Below are 24,307 nucleotides of genomic sequence, written 5' to 3'. Positions count from 1 at the left end.
TAGAAAAAATAAATCACCAAATACAGATTATGTGGATTAACTGTAATAAGAAAAAACATAACTTTGGTAGTTGTTGCTTAACATCATTGTGAGTTTCTGCTGAAATGTTCTATTATCACTGCATGCTGTATTTCCATCACATGAATTTTCTCCCAAAGTAAGTATTTCTTCTGCATCAGTGACAGTATACTAATTCCTGTTGTTAATATCCTGTTCTTTCTAGAATCCTTGAAAATGTCTTGCTTTTTTTGCTGTACATAGATTTCCTGTTCTTTAACTTTTTTTTTCACCAGTCTTCTGCAATTCCTGGCTCCTAGCTTAATTCGCTGCTATCAAATCCATCTTTTTCAGTTCATAGCTGTTATTCACTTTTACAGTTCCCTTTTTTTTTTTTTTTTAACCAATGTGCTCATATTTTAAGAAATCATCTTTCTAAAGCAGTAAGAACACAGAATCCTTATTTTGGGCTTTACATCTGTCAAGGGAATTATTTAGTCATGTTCATTTGCACAAACTAACCTTTAGGGTTTTCTTATTTTATTAATTCTTCAGCATCAGTAAGCACGAGGGCCAATACAGCACACTTCCCTCTCACACACAATTTCTGCTCCCTTAAAGATTTGGGGTAAATAGTCACACCAGCTTTTGTAATTACCTTCAAAAAATTACTGAACAGTAATTGCCAAGTCATGCTACTGTGCTCAATTTTATATATTTAAAGGAACATTTTGCTTTTGGGAGTGTGGTATGTACAAAGAAAGTATTTTTCATTTGAGTTTAGGCTGCCCTTTTCAATTAAAAAAAAAGTAAATTTCATCACGGGATCCTTCATTAGACAGTTTTTTGCACAGAAGCCAACAGAGACAGGGTGAGGCTGCCTATGGCTCTTAATTTTATTCTTACCCACGGCAGCATTAACAATCCCTTCAAGGATCTTCTGGGCATGCAATGACAAATGCTTAATATACTCAGTGTCGACATTATGCAGTGGATACCTTTTACATCTTAAACATGTTATCCTCAACAGCTGTCCTGTTGTTGCCTATACCATCAAAACCAAGTTAAGTATACACAATATCAGTCTAGAAGGAAAAGTACTGTTTCCCTGAGGCCTTTTCTACATCCTTGGAGCATGGTCGGTCAGGCACCTCGGAACAAAAAACCTGTGGGCTGAGTAGCCCTGATGTTCTTACATGAGTGAAATATTCAGTGCTGTCTTTTTGATTGCAGATATTGTTTTGCTTCTCTAAGCCAAAATTAAATTATTGAAGCTTATTAAATTCCTGCCTAAGCTGGATCTAATTTAATAGGAAATATTTAAACCTAAAGCAAGTTAATTTTTTTTTTTTGCAGCTCAGCAATATAGTAGCTTAGAAAGAAAAACAAACTGTATTTTAAATCAGAGCCAGTAAAATGAACATCCCATTTCAATAACATGAAAACAACAGAAAGAATGCTAGAAGACAAGTGAGAAGGGGAGATCCAGAGGGGCAAAAGCAGCCTAAATTAAGCTTTAACGAAGATAAAGTAAGGTGTCTGTCCAAATTCTTTAGAATCCATGTCACAAATGACTCCACAAGAACAGCAGAATTGCCAAGAGAACAAGGATATATGCCAATGGTAACATGAGCAGAATTGCAATTTCACATCAAGGTGACTTTTTTGAACTAGAGGAGTTTCTGTGTGGGAAAAGATGACCCACACATTTAACCTGTACTTCTTCCGACTGTCGCCCCAGACAGCACTGACGGCCACCCTTCAGTATGGTCTGATGGTACAGCAGCATTTTGATGTACCAGTAGCTCATTTCCTAAGGAATTAGCAGAGCAGCCAACTTACCTTGCCTGTAACTGCTGACCACACTTTGAGCGTGTTGTCGTCAGAGCCGCTCACTATCCGGTTCCCGCAGAACTGGAGACATGTGATCACGTGGTCATCGTGGCCTTTGAGCACCTGACAATGAAAAACATAAAAACATACACTCACAGTTTAACACAGGAGATCAGAGAGAAGCAGGAGAAACAAAGTGCTCTTCTGATTCAAAAATTACAAAATGCTAGAGTTGCCTCAGTAATAATAAGGCCTCTAATCCCGTGTGTCAAGTCTAATTTACCGCCAGCTGGGACCAAAGAAGGTGTTTTCCTCCTCCCATGGAGTGATGCTGCATTGCTTAGCAAGCATCCTACAGGCACTGCAAGCCTCCTAAAGGTACCAGGAAAAATCACTAACAAAAGTAGGCTGGATTAGTAACTGGACATTGCTCAATTCCTCTGCAGTTATTCAGTCTCTTTATTTTCCAGTTGATTTACTGTTACCTTTTGTTTCAATCTTGAACAAAAAGGATGGGGCTGTATTATTTGCTGAGTATTCGTATTTCAGTGGTCAAGGCTGACTACATCTATTTTTTCCCCTTACCAGCCAAGCATAGTATTGTGTTAAATGCCAGGCAGCAGCAAAGTCAAAAACTAGAAAACTATTAACTCAATTAAATGCAAACAAAAGCAGCAATTCAGTGTGCTGGGAATGTGGATTGGAATGTTGCTTTATAAAGGTGGAATTTCCAATGCTTGATTTTGGAAAATTCTGTAGTTCTGTAATTCTGTATATTTTACTGCAGCGCAGCAAAAACAATCCTAATCAGAATACATAGCATAAAGAATTTTTTTTATTTAAGATATCCGAGCACTTTTCAAGATGTTCATTGAAATGAAATGGCATTTGGATAATGCTAGAGGCTGTAATTTTAATAATAATTCCAAGATAACTTGATGTGGCATATCAAGGCAAGAAACACAGAACCGTTGCCAGAGATGTACATAAGTCACGGCCAAATAAACAGCAGGATATAGCCATAGGTCTTCCATGGGAATTTTTTGTTCTTATTTCTATTATTTTGTTGTACAGTAATTAAGACAACAAGGTAAACTGAAACCTTTAAAGGCCATGAACATGGGTTTTCTTCATATTTCTGACTGCTGGCTCAGTACCAGGCTAATTAGACAGTTGCTATTTTATTTACAAAAGGTTTGGAGTATTGACTCATATCTTCATATTGGAAGAGATGTAATGATAACACAGCAATATTGTCAAAAGAATTTCAATATTTAATAAAACCCACAAATAACAGGAAATGAAGTTATTCTCTTGTGCTGCTCAATTTAGATGTTTAAAAACAAAGCATGAACTGATGACAGAACAGTTGTGCAGTACTTTTATGTTGCAACATGGCCCAGCTCTATGGATACTTGCATACACACTTATAGATATTATATATATGTCTGTATGTTTACATGTTAAGTACTTCCAATCAAGTTACAGACATTACCTGTCTCAAAGAGACTGGTATTATATTTATAGGGATTCATGAAATTGTACAGAAATTCTTAGAAGAGCAGTGAAAGAATTGTGCTGTATGAAGAATAACACTGATTTGCTAATGTGGTGCTCAGAATATAATTTAAACCCACATCAAGCTAAAATATAAATTATTTTACTCTGTAGCGATGCACTGCTTTTTGTGCATGGATAGCCTGGTTTGTTCAAAGTAAAAACCAACAATCTACAAGCTGATTGTCCTTTGCTCATGGCACCATGCACAGGGCTCAAACTTTACCTTGGGTGATTTAAGCTCTCCTCGCCGCCAGTTGGTATCAATCCTGTGCTGTCTAATGTAGGCGCTTTTCCACGGACTGTGTATAAAGCCTGGTTTTATTACTTTCCTCCTCTTGATATGTAATGGTTCATCAATCCCTTAAATTAATTTTAACAAAGGGAAGAGGAGAAGAGATGAGGCCACCCCACAGAAAACACTTTCCCTCCCAGCGACCCCCAACATCAAATACGTCAGAGGTGCAACAGCCTCTCGCATGGCACTGTTTGCCCTGTGTCAGTGACACTGCTCTGTGCCTCAGCCATTTACCCTACATCCATCCTCATTAGTTCAGCATAATCATTACCATAATCATGGCTGAAAATGCACTAGTTCATCATTCCTTGCTGGGGTTTTGGATTCCCCTTTTGAGGTGGTGCAGCAGAATATTGCCTTAGTGAAATGGCTGTTGTCCTAAAAGCTCCATAACCAACTCGTACCTTCATTTTGGAACAGTTCAAGAAGTAAACCTTTCTGTCTGTGATTCTCCACGCTGGCCATCCATCTTTGTTACCTCAGAGTTCACTGTGACTCCTGATATTAGTGAGCTTTTAATTACTGTCTGGATTTGAAAGGCTGTGTGCTTTTGGCATTGTCCTCTCCTGGCTGGAATTTAAGTAGAGCTATGCCCTTTCCGACTTGACACTTAAGCAGTAGTGCTTTGTTTTAGACTTGCTACTACAGATAGAGCTTTAACATTCCCCCACCCTGCTGTCTTTTCTATGCAGCTCCTCTCTCCACTGCATCTCATTACTGGCAAGTCTTGTCTCTTGCTAGTATGTGGATTTCACTCTTCTGCCTTTAGTCCAATCTTTGGTGTCTCTGCTTGCAAGTCTGGAATTAACAGCTGCACCATGTTACTGAGCAGCTCACTGAGGCTAGCTGGGCTGCAATTCTGGTCTGTTTGTGCTCTCGTGCCTGCATGTATTTATTCTTACTTGTAAGCTCACAAATGCAAGCTCATTCCCCTCCCAACCTTCTCCTTTTTTCTCATTCTGTCCTCTTAACACATTTTCACTGAAATTTTTAAAAGGAGAATCTTTAGAGGAGACTTAAGAGATTAGACACCTGGTTTTCACCGCAAAAGAAAAAAAATTAATGTAGGTGCCCTTACAAATAGCCAGCTACAAAGACATTGACATGTTTCTTGAAGCCTTTGCATTGACCTCTCACAAGTCCTTCCCTCCATACTCTAAGGCAGCCTGGACAGGGCCCTGTGTTTGCCTGTGTCCAAGAATGAGACTGCTCTAAGATCGCATGCATGTGTTCTGCCCCCAGAATGGACTCCCTGTTCATATAATCCTTAAAAATAAAAGCTTATATTCTTCATGTGCACAAAATATGTAGCTCCTTTCCAGGAAGCCTTTTTCTGCCCATTCATATTACTGTTGAACCACCATACCTTCTTGATTTGGCACAAGCAGGACATACCTGTGTTTCTGGCTACTGGATTGTGTGCCCCTCTCTAAGCCATCCCATTAGCACCTTCTCCCACTACTGTATGCCATTTCTGTGTTAATTTTCCTAGAAGTGATGTGAAATTGCAGCAGCCCTTCTACCGACCACTGAAACCCGTTTTCCTCCGTGTTACTTACAAACTGCAAGACAACACTCCTATCATTTTTACATCTCAGCTCTTACCTCCTTTGGCTGCATTTTGAACATAAATAATCCTTAAAAAGCAAACCCAATTGTATTCCAAAAACACACAGCCAGTATACCTTATAAATAGGATATTCAAACTTTAACTCTAGTTTCATTTCCAGCACTCCATGGATTACTTCTGCTTCCTGCTTTCAACAGATGCACACCATGTAGCTCGAAGCATAACAAGCAGTAAATCTAAAGTCACGCAAATTGCCTTCGTGAAACTTTAAGCTTATTATGTAAATCAACTGTATTTTTTAGGATGGCAACACTTTGACCATTACATCCATCTTTTTGCTCAGCCTTACCCTCCTCTTTGCATTTCTCTCTCCAGAGAAGATTATCTTCAGCCAGAATTCTCCAGTAACGACATGTCTGGGCTGCCTGCAGAAGGTCCCTGGGTTCCAGGAATGACAGCACATACAGTGCCAGCTGTAAAAAATAAGAAAGTGTATTTTCTGCTCTGCTTTTGAAAAGAAAAGTGAAGTAACTCCATGTATTATCACACATCAGGGGCTGAAATACAGAAAATTGAAATGATAAATTATTAAACAATCTCAGAAACTTAACAGACTGCAGTTTATTCCTGTGGGTACATGGAAATATAACAATCATCTTAAGGAACTAAATCCATACAGACCACATCACAAAATGATTCTTGTATTTGCAAGAAAGTAAATGTCAGCTGAAATAATGATTACATTCTCAAAAAACCTAATCCACATTACTCTGAACCATTAACAGAATTATTACTCAAGTAATTATGTCTATGCTACTTTAGTTAACAAGTACACCAAATGTTATTTTGAGAGTTGAACTAGAAACTCCAGCACTCACTATGTGAGCAAATAGGGAAGCATGGTGTGATGAACAATGTCACTCAGAAAGTCCAAATACAGTAAATGCTCTGTGCACCTGAGCTCAAGAACACACTGCAGTGGCAGGAAAAGCAGCATATGCATCACTCATCTTCTGATGAGAATGCAAACACACTCCTAGCTGGTTCTACAATGAGCTTTATGGACTGGGATGCAGAAGGATCAAAGAATCTAATTTTAGTACACTATGTTACCAAAACCACATGGGAAATCCCAATGAGCACCAGAAAATAAACAGAAGATGAACTTTTCCATGTGACAAAATTAGAGGTTATTGGGAGAATTTAGACCTTGGTTGGCTGAGCTAAGCCAGTCATCACAATAAAAGCCCCACAATATCCACAAGTATTTTCAGATGTACTGAAGTCTTAAGCAGGGACAGAAGCATCTAAAACACAATCCAAAACACAAGGGCAGCTATCATTAAGGGTGTGGTAACTACAAGCCTGTTAGCCTCACTTCTGTACCTGGTAAGGACACAGAAAAGTTTATCCTGGGAGGTACTGAAAGACACTGGAAGGATAACACAGTCACTGTGCACACCCAGCATGGCTTCATGAGGGGAAAAGTCCTGCTTGTCCAACCTTATTTCCTTTTATGACAGGGTAACCCACCTAGTTGATCAAGGGAAGCCAGTTGATGTAGTAATTTTGGATTTCAGTAAAGCTTTCGATACATCTCTCACAAGATCCTTCTGGACAAAATGCCCAGCGTAAAACTGGACAAACGCACTATGTGATGGGAGAGCAACTGGCTCATGGGGCAGGTGCAAAGGTTATGGTGAGTGGATTAGATCAGGCTGGCAACTGGTCACTAGTGGGTTCTGCAGGGCTCCATCTTAGGCCCAGTGCTCCTCAGTATCTTCATAAATGACTTGGACGCCGGACTTGAAGAACTATTAAGTAAATTCACAGATGATACAGAAGAGGGAGGAGCTGTTGACTCCACTGCAGGCAGAGAGGCTTTGCAGAGAGAGCTTGACAAATCAGAGGGCTGGGCAAGCACCAACCATACAAAGTCCAACAAGGGCAAGTGCACCTGGGACGAGGCAACCCTGACGTACATACAGACTGGGGAATGAGGTGCTGGAAAGCAGTGCCACGGAAAGGGACCTGGGGATCCCTGTCGATGGCAAGTTGAGGACACACACTGTGTCCTGACAGTCAGGAGGGACAACCTTGTCCTGGGGTGAATCAGGGCAGGGCATTGCAGCTGGTCAAGGGAGGGGATTGTCCCACTCTTCTCTGCACTGGTTCAGCCTCACCTTGAATATTATATGCAGTTCTGGGTACTGCAATATAAGAAAGATATTAAGTTATTAGAGAACATCTAAAGGAGAGCAATGAAGATGGTGAAGATCAGTGAGGTAAAGCCACATGAGGAGTGGCTGAGGTCACTTGGTGTGTTCAGCCTGGGATGAGGAGACTGAGGGGGGACCTCATCGCTGTATACGACTCCCTCACAAAGGGAAGTGGAGGGGCAGGCACAGACATCTTCACTGACAACCAGAGACAGGAGCTGAGGGAATGGTCTGAAGTTGCATCAGGGGAGGCTTTGGCTGGATATTACAAAATGGTTCTTCACTCAGGTGGTGGTTGGGCACTGGAACATGCTGCTCAGGGAAGCTGTAACAGCACCAACCCTGACAGAGTTCAAGTGGCATTTGGACAATGCTCTTGGGCACATGGTGTGATTATCAGGGATGTCCAGTGCACGGACAGGAGTTGGACTACTTGATCCTCAAGGGTTCCTTCCAACTCTGATCGTTCTGTGATTCTGTGTGATGACCAAGTATAGCTATTCTATCTGACAGCAACAACACATCTCTTTAGTCATGGAAAATAAGAGTGAGATGCAGGAATGACCCTTTCAATGCCCCTTTCTGCAGAAGGAACAATATCGCTAAAAAGTAATGCAGGGAACTACTTATATGCTGAAACAAGTAGGGTTTTGTCAGTAACTAACAGGATGCAGAAGTTGTCAGGAAATAGTATCATCCACCTTTACTTCTGCTTGCCATATCTTTCTGGTTGTAGGATTCTGAATTTATTTTTCAGCTGAAGTTATGACATATATAAATAGAATCTGCCCTCCAAAGCAGCACGGACTAAAATTCAGTCAGGAAGTTAGGACCATAGGCTGTTGACCTCAGTAGATTTTTGACCTTATTTTGTGAGAAACATTTACTTTCAGTAATCTAGACCAGCCAGTGACTGAGCAGGAAATAAAAATTCAGCACATCAGAACTGTTTGCATTTTGCCTGCACACACACCTTGTTTGCAAGTCATCACCTGCAGCTCACAGTAAGCACGCAGGGCTCCATGTCTGAGAGACCTGCATCTTAAATTATGCATGAGATCCCGTGGGCACCCCAGGCCATAAACCTGAGGACTCTTCCTCTGCCTCTACTCAGGAGCCACCGTTTAGGATCTGGTGTAACGTTCTCTACTGCAGGAGCAACAACTGTACCCATCCTTTTAGGCTTTCTCTCTTAATTCCTGGCATGTAACATCATTGAAGAAGTATTGTTTTCTAACACACATAACAGTCCTGCATGTGGCAAGGCTCAAACATGACAGAGATGCTTTCCTTTTTTCAGTGATGTTCCTCAACTGACAGCAGAGTTTGTTTAACTATTGCTTGTCCTACCTGTACAGACAGAGACACTTGTTAAGATGGTGTTAATTAAACCTGCGAGTCACCTGATTCTAAACCAGGTTATGTATAGATAACATTTATTTTAGACTGTATTTATCTAAATAGTCTTCAAGGGTCAACACAGCTGTCTTTAAGATTAGCAGTGCGTAAAAGATGATGTCCCTTTGTCTAAGCTCATGGATCTATTTATAAGAAAACTTCAGGCAGCAAAGATTTGACCTTTGACTGAACTGGATTTAGGACTACTCTTTGCTGTAGTGTTTTTAATAACCATTAGTAAACAGTCTCTCCCCTTCTTCACTCACACACACAGAACCAACAAAATTTATATGGCTGATTTCAGCAAAACTCATCTGGCTCCTAGACCAGATTTTCACAAATAAGTAACCTGAATAATTATTTCTAAAGTCTCAGCAAGAAAACGGAAGTATTTATTTCAGATTAACTGTTTGACTGCATGTTTCCTCAGGAGGAAAGCAAACATTTTCTTGGTTACTTGAGTATTAAGTTACTGTCTTTGCATTGCAGAAAACAGTTTTGAAGCAAAGCCCTCCTGTCCACATCATCTTCTTGTTCTGGTTTGGTAATAAAATCCCTGCATCCAACAGCACTGGAGATAAGTACAGATGTTAATGTGGAGTGACAACTCAAGGGAGCGTGTTTTCACAGCGTGCTGGCTTCCATAGGGAAGCCTCTTCACAGAATTACTGACCCTAACAACTTGTTCATGCTCCCACAGCTCAGTGTGTCACCCCCCACTGGAGCCAGCATTAAGTAGCTGGGGACAGCACTGCTTAGGAGACCTGGGTGGAGGAAAACAAGAGGAGATGGTGAAGTCAGCTCCACAGTTTTTTTAAACTTGGTTAGTTTTGGTGACAGTGACTCAGGATTAGGAAATAAAAATTATTTAAGCCAACTTCACTGGTGAAGTGAGGCTGTCATGAAGCTAAACCCTTAAAATATTCTGGTTTCAAGAGGCAAGAAACCCACTAAAAATAAACAAATTAAACATGAGTAGTTTACAACGGAGTCAAGAAACCTAACGGAGAAAGAAAGAAACTGAAATAATAAAATGATCATTAGTTACAGTCTAACTAGATCACTTGAATTAGTTTTGCACTAAATCATGCAAAGAGAACTGAGGTGTGAGTTACTATTATCTATTCTGTATTAAATTCTAGACTGAATGGATGCAGATGAGGCAAAGCATCTTCTGTTTCCTCAAAATACAAAGTCTTGCTGCCTTCCTCTGCCTCTGAACTAAGGCTGCTTTGGGAAGCTTCTCTAGAAACAGGGCAACCATGCAGAAGTCCTACTGAACTCTTCTCCTCCCCCGGTGTCCTTTCTGTTCACGACAGCTGCTGCAGAAAGGGCTTCTGTAAATACTAATCTCATGTCCTGTGTACTAAGTTAATACTCATTGCATAAATTGATTCCAACTCTTACAAATGCCAACCAGCAAGGGAAGTCTGTGACACTTTCTGACTTGTCAAGATATGACAGTATATAAAGGGAAAGAAGGGTCTTGTACATCTAGCAAAAGACAGGATATACACCAAAAAAGAATGTCAAAGAACAGAGACATAGAACACTCTTCAGGTAATAAGACAATGTCAAACACAGCAACCAAATACTAGCACCAGAATATCTTACAAGCACTTGCTTTGTGAAGTGTTAGCAACTGAAGGCTTACAAAGACTTCAGCCCTCATGAAAATTTTCACATGGAAAAGCCCAGTATGTGGCAGATCTGGCAAAAGAAAATAGACTTCCTCCCCTCTACCAATGACAAAACATTTCCAAGGCCCTAAAATCAATCAAGGTCAGAAGTACCATTTTTCAAATTAACTAGAATACATTTATTTAATACCTGCAGGAAACTGGGTTTATAATCCTTCAAATCCACCCTCGTTTTCTAGTTGTGAGGACATCACAAATCACCCTTCAGTGGACAGCACTTAGTTACACATGCTGAAAAGCACACATGCTGAAATCTAAATCTGAGTTTCTTTTTAACCTCATAGAACATGATCTGATTTGCAGTAAAGGATTTACTGTAAGATATCGGCTTAATTACAGTTTGGCTTTATTCTTAGTGAGAAGTGCTTTTCTGGGTTTACTTTTGGTTTATTTGGTAGAGATTTTAGGGCTCTGTTTGTTAAAAATAAATTCAAAGATAGTATTAATAAAATCCTCACCACTTAAAGCACTGAACAACAACGCTTACCCTTACAGAATGATGTGCAAAAGGGCTTACATCCAGAGAGTATTTCTCTGTGTGTGCATGCCCTAACAGAATTGGTGCTCAAAAAAAGCACAATTGGCCCAGTTAAGATACAGAGATATTTTTAAAACTACTGGGATTTTGGTTAAGGAGGTCATCTGTATTTCCAGGTATCTAAATGCCTATCAAAAAATAGAGATATGTTAATCTGAAATTACAGCAGTCATATTATGGCAGCAATACACAGTCACAGCAACAAATTCTGGACCTCAGTTTATACCACTATGTTGGCAAAATTAGCACGGAAGTTTTTAAAGGTGGCACCTGATGCACTGCATAATCCAGTATTAACCTGTGTTTCTCACCTCTTTTGGGAGCAAGGAAATGAAGTCTCTTTGAAACTGGGGCTCTATCACTTGCATCATGTGTTTTACTTGTGTTGGTTCACAACTATCAATGAGTTCATCTAAAGCAAGTAACTTCTCTGGTCCGCTCCAGCTCTGCAAGGAAAGAAGAAGAAAGAAACAGTGAGCTTAGTTTAGCACACTGGTTTGGTTTACATCAGTAAGTGTTGTTGCTTTGCCAATAAGGCAAATTAAGTTTCCTCATCGACCTATATAGAAGCATAAAAAAAGCCAGGAGATAAATGCTCATGCTAATGACACAAAAATGAGGAGTTAATCAACACAAAATATTCAAAATTACTACACTGATTCATAAGCTAAGAAAGGATTTGTTATATGCACACATACAGATTGTTTTTTTTTATAATAATAATTAAATTAATTAAGCTTCTTTTGAAGTCGATGCAATCTACACACACGTTACAGACAACCAAGGGGTTGCAGTAGAATGAATGCCCTCTCTTCCTCCATTGTGCATTCAAGTGAGATGATAACCTTAAATCTTTTGTGTTTCATCTGGCAGACCAAAATCCTGAAGTGAGAGGAAAGTAAAAAACTTTCTCTAAAAGTACATTAGCTTACTGCCTGCTTATTACTATGGTATGTCCCTAAGTGACAATGTTGTAATTTCAGAATCCTGGCTACAAACCAACATGTATTTTGTAAGTATCAATTTACACTTGAATAAACAGGGAATTTTGATTGGTAATTGTCTTACTTCTCATTTTTACTAATGGGCATCATAAAATTTGAAGATTTTAATAAGGCACTCGATTGAGAGCATAGCAGATTAGGAGCTTCATTTGTGGAACAAAATTAATAACTTAATACACTGCACATCCATAAAGCAAGTCTTAAACTCATCTGTGCTCATCAAAGATTTTTGATTTGTTATGTGAAAACAATTTAAAGAAAAAATAATTTCCACAGGAAAAAACAACAGCCACTGCTAACTGATTTAGCAACAGAATTAGAGCATGAATAAAGCCTTAGAGAAAAAATAAGACATCACAGTTTTTGAGAGCAGATTCACATTCATATTCTCCAATGTCTTCTAGAGTGACATTTACAAGTAAATTAGCACATACAAATGATATTACAGTTACGGTAAGAGGCTAACTGAAATTCAAAAAAAAAAAAGGGAAGACACCTCACAATTAAGATTTCTGTATTAATCTGCTATCTATCTCAGGACCTTTATTACTCATGCTCTACATTTTTGCTCTCTAGATCTGACTCTGACAATTCACTCTGGTCTCCACAACACTACAATGTTTGTGTACTGTGCAGTTTCTGCAGGACAATGAGGCAAGTGAAGAACAATGTGGAATTTCTGAAAGTGCATGTGAAGCAGATAAATACCCAGCTTTACTCCCTGTAGAAGGATCATCATGCTGCATGATTTCTCCCTAATTAACACATAAAAATACTTAACTGTCCATAAAAATATCATTTACCCACACGATAACCAGGGGACTTTCAGGTGACCCCATTCCATCAGGGTAGTGGAGGCAGCCTGAGTGGTTGTATTTAGGGACCCCTGTGAGAGCAGGCTGTGTGCAGCAGCTTGCTCAGCCCAGTTCCATGCTCCTGCTCTACAGCAACACTGGACAGCCTAACCCTAATGGAGGAGGGGGAGGAAGTTCCTGACCCAAGTCTTACCACACACTGTTGGCAATTGGTAAAAATGGTCTAAGATGGCAAGAAAATACTCCCTATCCACCTGTGTGTACGTAGATTGTCACCACAGGAGATGAGGGTTTCTGTGTCTTATATACAATACCTCAGAATATTAAAACGAAACAGGAATGTCTCAGCTGAAGTTGCAGCAGTGCTGTTGTAAACAGCTTTTATTGTAGGTTTCTTTCAATAGAAACAATTACATCACAGAGCAGTTCTCCATAAATCGTGCACCGAAGAACTGTTTATCTTACCAACTTTCCAACTGCTGTTTGTTTCATTAACCCAGAGCTTAGCTGGTGTTACGTACAAACATTTGCAGCCTTTAATCTCATCTGTCAGTTGTGTTTGAATTTAGTAGAATTAAAAAGATGCAAAGCAATACCTGTGCTACTTCCTTATAACATACATTTCGAAGGTCAGTCTACTCTTAATTCAGAAGCAGCTACATTTACTAAATTAGAACAACTCCACCTGAAGAGCATTGTTTGTTGCTGTGGCAAACATTGCTAGCAGTTACCAACACGTTATTGATTTATAATGTCACTGTACACTATCTTAATCTGTAACTCTCTTACTTGGTTTTAAAAACATAATACAGATCTGAACAGGAAAGGGAAAAAATTCCATGGGAAAGAGATGCTAATGACCAAAAGCAGCACCCTCTCTTATCTGCCCGTCCATCACCAGGGGATGGGTACAGGCAGCTTCTTAAGGCTCTTTTTAAGCTATCAGCTGCTACAAAATGATTTTGCTAGGACACTGTCCCCTTAGTCTTTCATTTAAGTAAACAAACCTCCAGCTACTGTTGGTAAGGGGTCTCTGAGGGAAATGCCTAGCATGGAAAATTGGGATGAGGAGCCTTGCCCGATGAACACAACTGTTTGCATTAACGAAGGCAAGAGTAGTAAATTCCATTTCTGGGCCCTGTAGCTTGATCCATTTGCAAAAACACTGCATGTAGCTCATTAGGTGGAGAGGCTAGGGAGTACACTTGTGGCTTTGATGAGAGACACAAGCAAACAAATACTGAGGAACAGAAAGTAAAGCTAAGGGTGTGCCAAACAGTCTGCAAAGTTTCAAACACTGTTGAGGACCAGAGACTTCTGAGACACATGGCGCAGTGACCAGATACCTTGGACTTCTACCAGGTGATTGACTCTCTTTCAAATTGAAGATTCTTGTAAAGAATATACTTTATCTTTAAAATGCTTTTGCTTAATTGGCTTTCATTGTCTTCAAAACTTCAGTTTAATTTTAGCGCAAAATTAAGGCTTTTATTATCGACAGAGGTTCCCCTAGAAAAGGTACCTCCAGGATTCATTCACATAGCCCTTGTGAAGCCAGCAGGGCCTAATGATGCTGCTCTTTGAATGGCTTCAGATGCCTAAACAAACACATTCTCTCTTTCCTCCCATTTCCTCAGTGAGGTGTTGACTTGTCAGCCAAGGCCTTTTGGCTGGTTCCTACCATTCATCTCATTCAGTAATGCAGCTGCTGCAACCATGGCACTGCCTACCTGAAAACTATCCCTTTGGCTACTGTGTGTAAATCTCTTCCCTTTCTTATAATCAATATAAATGTCTTTGCTGCATTTACAACTTCCACCTCATCCCTCCTGTCCGACTCGCCACCTGTCTTTTATCATCTTGTTTCTGCAACTCTACTCTTGCATGACCTGTGCTTTTACATAGCCCTGCTCTCATCTGTCACCTTCAATTTGTACAATTACAGTTTATAGCAATTATATCCTTTTGCTATAATAAGTATATTTAGGATATCTGTTTTGAAGGGTTTAACTTCAGGGTGCTGTTCTCCATTCCTAAGTTCTGTTAATGAAGGTCTGTCATTACAGAGACCTGCAGCAAGGGCTCTTCTTGAGGCAGCTATCAAGGATCCTGCCGTTCCCCACCTCAAAGGTATCTCAGTCTGGATAAAAATAGCACATAAGCACTGAAAGAAACACCATCTAAATCAGCAAGTAGCTTGTCACACCAGGAGGGATTCAGGAGCAGCTGGTGCTGACGCCCCAACATTAACCCACATCTAAGTCCCAGTCCCCAGTCTGGTCCTCTGGGCTGAACATCTGCAGCACATATGATGGACAATGTCTAGAGGAGCTGTGACTGGCTCAGACCCTACATCCCCACTTGAGGTTGGATAACATAGAGTTTCTTCCAAAACCAGTTGAGTTTGTATTTAACAAAACTGTCCTGAGACCTAAATCAATGGGAAACAAGCAGGGATGATCAGGAGATCTGCTCTAAGCCTGTACTATTCCTCTGAAACAGCCTGATAATGGTGATACAGCCAAAATGGGTATGTAGTTGTAGTGCAGATCTCTCCAAATCTGTACATAGGAGTTACAGAGAAACACCAAACCCTTGACCCAGCCCCACCACAAGACACAGAGCAGAAAATGCTGCAATGCTGGTTATGATACAATCTTTGCTGCCTGCTTCATTAAGAGCTGGACTACTCAGCTGTACGTTTATTCATTCCTGAGCATCTTTGGAAGGATAAGAAATGGAGGATGGTAAGTAATTTGATTTTAGGTGGCTTAGCCAACTATTTATGTAAAAAAAAAAAAAAAAGGAACAGTGCTCTTGCCAACTGGAAATGGCAGAAACATTTCGGACACTATCTGAACTGCTGAGAAAAAAGATGTTTCCAATTCTAGGTAAAACAATAGCATTCCCTAGTTATTCAAAGTGATTGTCTATATTAGTGTGTATAGAACAACTTTTCAACACCAATATTCCATGAAAATCCAACACCCTAAGTATGTGGAGTAGGAAGAATGAAGAAAGAGAGAGCTTGGTAATTTTTAAAGCAATAGAATCTCTGACTGAGCTTAGCATCCAGGTGATTGCTTATTCCTTATGGCAAACAATCTGGTGACTCAAAAATAAAACTCCTTGTAAAAGAAGAAACTTTGTTAAGATACACTTGGGCACTGAGTTTTAAAAACTCTTGCAGTGAATATCAAAAAGACCTGAAGTCAAGAGCCACTGCAAAGCAGAAAAAACAAATAGGCCTTTAAGAAATTAAATGGTTTGAAGCTGTTGAAATGCTTTTCTATTTTTCTTTCCAGACTTCATTGAAATCAATATACTTTATTTTTCAAATTTTCTGCATTATTTTGTTAATTTCAAAATAAAAGTCTTAGACCAACTATAAAACATAACAGCAAGACCATATAGAAAATAAATTAAAAAAAACCTCTCATAGACCTTTAGTTTTCTTAACATTTGCAGAGTGTTCCTGCTTTTATCTGAAAAGATAACATAGGAGAAGGACTGAAGGCCAATGTACAGGTGAGAGACCTTAAAATAACTGATCATCACTGGTCAGTGCCAGCTTCTGCACCAAAGAACAGTTCTACCTTGAAACAGGATGTGTGTCCACCTAACGTGCCCCTGGAAACTTAGTTTTAAAGTTAATTGGAAATATCTTTTCATATAAAATAAGAGAGTTCTATTAAGCAGGCCTAGTGAGTATACAGAACATGAAGAAAGCTCTCTCATTCCTGTTTCTCTACAGGAAAAACTTTGTATTACAAGAATGATGCTGCATGTGCCATTTAATCCTGCCCTTTGGGCAGAGCTAGCTCCCCAATGAATGTGCTTTTATCATTTGGCTGTATAAGATCTGCCCCTTTCATGAAACTCATGTGAAAAATAAGCACATACAAAATGAGGAGGCAAGCAGATGTAACTCTGAGATAGAGCTATGTGGCTTTGAAAGGTTTTGATTCTAAAATAAGGGACTCCCTTTTGTGAATACAATAAAAACTACCAGTGACAGACGTGATCAATAAGTGCTACTCAATGATCTCCAGTTATAAGAGAGGCCTCTCTCTCTCTCAATAGTATAAATCAGCGTTCAGTACTGCAACTAAGTATTTTGAAAAACTGAAAGTAACTAATTATATATTTATTGAAACATGTTTTCTACATTATAAGCTGCACACTTGTTTACACAGACAAAATTTTCCTGGGCTTACAGACTTCTTTTCCTTATCTTGACCAAAGACCCGATAGCATCACTTTCACTGTCATGCATGTCTGCACCACTCTCTCAAAAATTTTAGCCTTTCAAAACCCTTTTTAAATAATATGTAACTACAGGCAACTAGCAACCTCATGTGAAAATACATGTAGTACATTGTCAATAACAAAATAGCTTTAGTTAGTACAAAGTTTAAACACTACAAAATGTTAAAATACAATGTAGCATTACTAGATATACAAAGTACCATGAAAATATGATTCTTAGGGGTTAAAAAGATGTCTTTCTATGAACTGTCTCAAAAAATACACCACAGTAATTAAATGTGAATATTTTAAAAAACAATGATATGTACAAGAACCTTAATTTCAAACTTCCATTTGTATAAAAATAAAAAGGAAAGAGGTTCTACATTATTATTTTAATGTTCAGAACTGACAGTGATTGAGATCAATGGTATTATGTGGCAGCATGAATCAAGCCAAAAGCACACTGCTGCCTGCAAAATTGTATGCTCACTACTGTATCTACAATACTGCTCTTCTATCTTTGCCTGTTAGAGTAATTGAAACAATGCTGTATTCGTTATGTTACTCCTTTTGAAAAATGTTTTTAGAAGTAGCAGTTTGTTAATCAAGATAGGATGACATAATATTTCCATTTTTCAAATCAATGACTAGGACTCATCTCTGCTTCTCAAAAATAGAGAGCAAAATGCACAGCAGAGATCTCCACGGTACAGGTTGTGGAACAGGAGCAGAGGCCTGTCCCAAACTATCTTTGTATTAACATTCCTAAAATTGGCTTAGGTGCTCCCAGACTGGTGTCCAGGCAGATTTCAGTTCTGACCTGTGCAAATGGTCCACAGCACTACACTTCACATGTTTTCTTTTGTTCAGGTTAGGGTTTTTTTAGGCATTGCTGAAGGCTGTTGAACTGATACAGAAATCCTTTTCCCTCCCTCCCTCCCTTCAACTTGTATACATGCACTGGCTGATACTGTGTTCAGTACACAAAGATCAGTAAAAACACACACTGAATTTCCTTTTAATCTATTTTTGATAAATGTTTCTTTCTATTCTTAGAAGACACCAGACTTATGACAAATCTAGTGCTATACCTGCACTGAAGCAAACTGCACAACTAAAGCTTTATAGTCTCAGGTGAAAATGTCTCAAGTTAGCTTGAGGCCATGGAGGTTGCCATTACATGTTGGACAGACTTTGCAGAAAATGTGAAAGCATCGAACAGGAATGGTTATTATATTAAGAAACCAGCAAAAGCAGTTATATTTTATCAACCTCTACAGTAACTTGTTGAAACAGGGACCAACAATTCCTTAAAGTTGATGCCCATTTGTTTTTGCAACAGAACACAAAATCAACGGCAGAGACGTTCTGGGATGTGTAAGGAGGAGTGACTCTACTGAAGCAATCTCTTAAACCATGGAGGTAAACTGCTTCAGATGTTTATTTCCCTAAGCACTGGTTACCTGAAACATTTTCAGCCATTCCTGGAGGCCTGTTGGTGGCTGCACGGACGTGATGCGGCGACGCTGCTGTCCCTGCCCATTGGCTGCCCTCAGGTCCCCAAAAGTAGTAGGTGTGGCGGAACATGGCACCAGCCCCGTGGTACTACAATGCAAATAAAAAGGGACAGTCATATGTCAAACATCAAGGGAAAAAATCCAGTACATCATTTGCAACTATTACTTTAACTCTTCATGAAACAGCAGTATTATAAAAAATTGTTCTGCTGGTCACTCTAGAGGTCAGTCCCTCACTTGGATAAATCTGTCTGCTTCTACCACTGCACTGGTAACTCTCCAGCTGGGGGGAAACAGGGACCACCTTCCAAGGCTGAAAAATTCACACTGTTAATTGACCAGCAGGTTGTCTATAAAGATGCAGGTTTATATATTCCTTTCCTTGCCAGAGTATTTCCTTTCTTTCTGGGCTACACGGGTGCCTTCTGACTGGGGATGTAGGAAGCCAGAGCTGAGTCCCACCTGTATGGGAAATGCGCTAGCGCTGCTTCATCACCAAACAGAAAGCAAAAAAGAAGTACCTATTTTTAGTTCTTAATATATGTTGTTGACAAAGAGCTAGTAATATCAAGCAGTTCTAGTGGCTTAGTGGTTTGGAACTGGGCTTTGAAATACTCTACACAGCCTTTTAAAGTTTGCGTGTTCATGGAATGACACAGGAATTAAAGGGTGGGGAGGTGAGGGGAAAAGGGAAAAGGAGCCAAAGGTGTTCTCTGAATTACAGTTTGATTTTTTCACTCTGACATGTTAAAAATCAGGTCATTCATATGGGATGGAGCTTTTAAAGAGCTGGGATTAAGCTGCTATTGTGGGAGTCCAAAGAAATACAGCTGACTGCATTTTCTGGTTTGGTTTTTGTTTTGTTGGGGTTTTTTTTACAGAATGTAAAGTACTTCATTCACAGAATATCAAAGTTGTATTCCCTAGCAGGAAATATGGAACCCTGGTAGTATTTGCACAAGCATTAAAATTTTAAAACCCCTTTGCTTTTGTGTAGGATAAATCCAGCTTTTTAGTAGGTATGAATGAGCTTAGGGGTTTTACTGATTTTTTCAGTGGCTACAAGAAAAGCTTTAAATGATGCAAGGCAAGTTCATTTTAATATTTACCTCATTATGCTCTACAAATATTTCACTCTACTCTTCCTTGTTCTGAAGGACAATCATAGCATGTCCTAACATTTACCCACACTGGTCAAGAAAAGTAAAGATTGGTTCGAGCAGGCTTATTTTTAACTGTAAATTTTGCTGAGTAATCACAGAAACAGAAGCTGGTATAAAAATACTGTTTCAGAGATGAAGGATCTTCTCAATGGAATTTGTTTACTGGCTTTACCTGTTATATGCAAACAAAGTTCATCAAGCCTGTTAATTTCAAAGAGTGCCTGATCCTAGGGAAAATGGAAACAAGCAGGCACAAGAACTGCATCATTTGCCTAAACATTATTTCGATAAAATCAAATCAAGGAGTTTAAGAGAGAGAGGATCAGATGTTATCTAAGGATTCTTTTATGCCCATAAGGACTCAAAATCCAAGCAATGTCAATTAAAAGTATTTTTAAAATAAAATGTGTTTTTACAGCTTACTCATTCTCACCACCTGCACAGAGATCCAGCACAAGGCCAATCATTCAAGGTCCATAGTAAGGCACTTAAAATTAGCTTTTATTGGATCTGAGCAATATGCAGCCTTGAGCTTATCCCAGTACAACAGCTATGCTTTACTTTCTCCTGCTGTAAACTAGTTCTCAGTCAAAAACAGTTATTCAAAACAGGATCTAAAAGCCTCTTTCCTTTCACCTGAGATGAAACCACAAGATACTTGTTCATACTTGATTTTTCCTGTATGTTTTCATTCCCCTAAAACAACCAGTCAGGTTTCTGTGGAAGCTGGACAAGTCCAGCAGTTCCTTTGAGTCTAACAGACACATCTGACAAAGAACTGTACTTTGTTGCTGAACTGTTTAGTCTTCTGGGTGTGCAGAGAACGGTGTGCCACCCAAAGAAATGGTGGCCAACAGGAGTGTTCTTGCATTAGACTGACTTAGAAACTGGGAGAAGATACCACCTTGAGGCTTGGGGGGGATGTGGAAGCTGCAACACATGCCTGTCAGCAACAACACATTGCCTCCTTTTTCTACTGCAGCATTTACACAGCTGAAAAGCAGCCCTGGGACCTGCTGCCTAACTGTTCACTCATCACCTGATAAACCTCTTAAGGAAAGAGAAATAAAATATAAATTACTTTTGAAAGAGCCATCAGTGACTGAATACTACTGCAGCGTGTTCAAAAGAAGTACCATTTCCAGACAGCCTTGGGAGGTAAGCACAATGCTTGCCGGAGGGATGATACTTACTATGGGGAAAAGATGTAAAATAGTGTAAATTCAGCCAGGACGGGAAGCAGTGTGACATCCAAGCACAATTGTTATGGCAACTACATAGTAAGAAGGTGGTTGTAACACATGCATCCAGGGCCCTGCTCCACTACTGCTGCTCGCAGTCAGGAATGCTGTACCCTGACCAGAACCACGGCAGTTATTTGTCCGATCTGGCACCATTTAGGAACAGCAAGGAAGCAGGCCAGAACCCATAATACTTACACATTGTGGGTAACAAGTACGTGTGTGTTCCTGTTAAGATCAGATGGTCTGCTCTGCCTACATAAATTTCCATTCTCTCATTCCTGTTACCATAGCAAAGTGATACATTTGATCACAGTTTGTAATAGTCTTAGGGTTTATTATTATGTCCCTTTTTAAAAATCTGATTGATTTTATTCCCAGGAATGCTTCAGCCCTCAAAAAGTCACTAAGTAAGTGGGCATGCTATATTTAGAATGAAACACAAACCTCAACTGAAGAAATGCAAGTCTGGCTACTTCATTAAAACTCATCTTCAGTTCATGTAATTTAAATTAGCAAAGCAATATACAAATACAGATACCACCCCTTCTTTGCTTTACAGTTCTTTAACATTAAGAGGAGCTTAATTAATCGGGCTCAGTAATTGGAAAGACAGGATATATGCAGGAATCGGGATTCAGTGATCTGTTATTGCACTTAATTACCTTGTGTATTCTGAGACTTTGCAGGGTTTCTTTCCCAGAGAGAAAGAACGGACCTCGGAGCCATGGTCCAACTTTCTCTTCATCTGCAAGGTGAGGGAGAAAGAGTAACAACACAGATTTAGTGACATGACCAGCCTTACTTATGGGTACTTCTGTAAAATTAATCCATTTTTACCTTCTACTTGAACATCAAATTTCAACAAAGTTAACACTCACAAAATTACTTAAAACAACATTTTAGTTTCTAGATTCAACAGCATTTGATACGTCTTTTATAGGGTGCATGTATATATTATTTCTGTTTTAGGGATTACACTCACTTAATTTCCAAGTATCTAATGTGAAAAAGTGTGCAGAACTGTGGTAGTTTATTTACTAAACTGTTCTCTGCCTACTCTCCTGGGAGAAGAGGGAAAGAACTAAATCTTGATTCTTTGTGTTCAGGTTCATTGCTAAGTCTTTCACGGAAATGATTAAATTTTAGGCAGCCTGTCTGCATTATAAACTATATATTAAGGCCTACAAAAAAACAAAGAGTGACAGTATCTTTTCTTTTGTCTATCCTCTTATTTTAAAGTTGTACATTGAAAACACTTACAAAACTGCAGTAAAACTGACTGATTAACCAGCATTTTTCCAAGAAGGGTAAGGAAGAAAACCACTACACCCCGGACTTGAATGTCACCCGCAATTAGATATGATCAAAACCAAATAATGAGCAGGGCAGCTGCTAAAAGGGGAAGGCAGACTGCAAAAATTACCAGAGAGATGAAAACCAGTGAAAGCCATATTTATCCAGGCAGACAAATAAAGATTACTTTCTACATATTTGAGTAATCTTTAACCACAGGCTTTTGGACTCAATGAGACATACGTATGCCAAATGCAACCTCTGAATTTTTGGTGGTTTTCTTCTTATTTTTTGAGATGTGATACTTCAGTTTAGCCAGCTGAAGAATGCTTACTGCTGTTTACAACTGTGGGCTGCAAAATACATAAACTAATGGGATTACAATTCGGACTTTAGTATAACCATTTCCTCCCCTTTTTCAAAATTTTATATTTGCGATACAGTTTAAAAGTTGGTATCTTTCTCACACAGCTGAATTGATCTTTTTAAACGCTATATAACATAGTTATTTAACCATTTCCTCTATCAGTCTACCTACCTACAAACAAACCACCAAAAAAACCCAACAGGAGTCTCTAAAGCTTATGGTTCATATACTTTTGTTGTGATTTGGGGTTTTTTCACTCTTGAAATACCTTTATGGCTTTACCTATAAACAGTCACTGAAGATCTTGTGTTCTGCTTCATTAGTGATTACAAAGGAAAGCTAACTAAGGTTAGCTAGTCTCGTTTTTACAGTAACAGCTACAATGCAACCAGAAGAGCTTGCCTTGTAGCTGTGTTTTCCTGCCCATGCCTCACATGGGACACTCCGCAGCATTTCACCAGACAAGCATTCAGCCAGAACAGCCCTGAGCACTGCTGAACAACCAACCTCACCCTTGCTGCTTCCCCACACCCTGGGAGGAGCAGCCCCTCGTGCTTCCCCCAAGAAAAACAGTTGTAAGCACCACTGAAAAATAATGGATACCATCTTTTATCGCTGTGCTAGATAGGTGAGCCATCAAAATTACTGGAAGCACAAATAAGATCTCTGAGCACAAATTTCAGTATCTGATGCCAGACTTTTCCGAAAGGATTTTTCTAGTTCCATGGAAATTTTTATTTCCAGCTTGCCTCTCTGAGAGGTTAGGATCATTGCATTCCTCTCCTGCAAGAGGGAGAGGCAGTTTTCCAAAAACACACCTTACAAATAAAAAAGTAGGCAGCTTGCAGTAGAATAATCAGCCCTGGTGATTTATGGCTTTTGCGTTAGCAAAGCAAACAATATGCACGACGATGCCTAATAACGATTTCACCCGTTTCTTTTGGCTGGTTTTTTTTTCAGGTATTTTTGGCAACTTTCACGTGAGGTCCACCAGACAGACAGACTTTGAGCATCTCGGGAGGGACTAAGTGAATACACGGTCAAAAACGCCGTTTACACGGCGTTTTTGACCGTGCATTCACTTAGTCCCTCCTGAGATGCTCCAACGACGTTTTTGACCGTGTATTCACTTAGCACTAGCCAGAGCTCAGCCGTAAATAGCATTTTTAACACAAGGCTGGGCTCCCCGATACCTGCAACTAGCACAAGGAAGAAGATAAAACTTTCTCTACAGCCGAGAGCCTTAGCGACGACATTCAGCCCTCACAAACCAAAAACCACCGTGCGAGCATCCCCCTAAATATTTAACCGCTCGCTAGCAAAACACAACTCCACCAGACAGCGCTTATTTACCGAAACGGCAGAGATTGCGGCATATTAGAGGGAAAAAAAAAAAAAATAAAAAATTCACGGCAACGAATGGAAGGGGGAGCGGATTAAATTCCGCATCGCCAAACGGGCTGAACCCGCACCCCCCCCTCGGGGCACTCACTTTGTAGAAGATCATCTTGAGGGTGCCGTAGAAGCCCATGGTGTCTGCGCG

The 24,307-nt window shown here is 39.6% G+C and overlaps 1 protein-coding gene across 1 annotated transcript in view; it reads right to left on the bottom strand.

The window, feature by feature from the left end:
- FBXW7 (F-box and WD repeat domain containing 7, E3 ubiquitin protein ligase) overlaps positions 1-24,295 on the bottom strand; it is a 32,690-nt gene extending 8,395 nt beyond the window's left edge. Inside the window, exons 1-7 of the mRNA XM_009074870.1 lie at positions 24,257-24,295; positions 21,767-21,849; positions 18,644-18,785; positions 11,422-11,556; positions 5,605-5,728; positions 3,614-3,750; positions 1,840-1,953 (exon numbers count right to left, since the gene is read on the bottom strand). Coding sequence (XP_009073118.1) covers positions 1,840-1,953; positions 3,614-3,750; positions 5,605-5,728; positions 11,422-11,556; positions 18,644-18,785; positions 21,767-21,849; positions 24,257-24,295 — 774 coding nt within the window. The remainder of the gene's footprint in view (positions 1-1,839; positions 1,954-3,613; positions 3,751-5,604; positions 5,729-11,421; positions 11,557-18,643; positions 18,786-21,766; positions 21,850-24,256) is intronic.
- Between the last annotated feature and the right edge of the window lie 12 nt (positions 24,296-24,307).

The sequence above is a fragment of the Acanthisitta chloris genome, unplaced genomic scaffold (assembly GCF_000695815.1).
Source record: "Acanthisitta chloris isolate BGI_N310 unplaced genomic scaffold, ASM69581v1 scaffold13715, whole genome shotgun sequence".
NCBI lineage: Eukaryota > Metazoa > Chordata > Aves > Passeriformes > Acanthisittidae > Acanthisitta > Acanthisitta chloris.
This window is presented reverse-complemented; position numbering and strand designations above follow the sequence as displayed.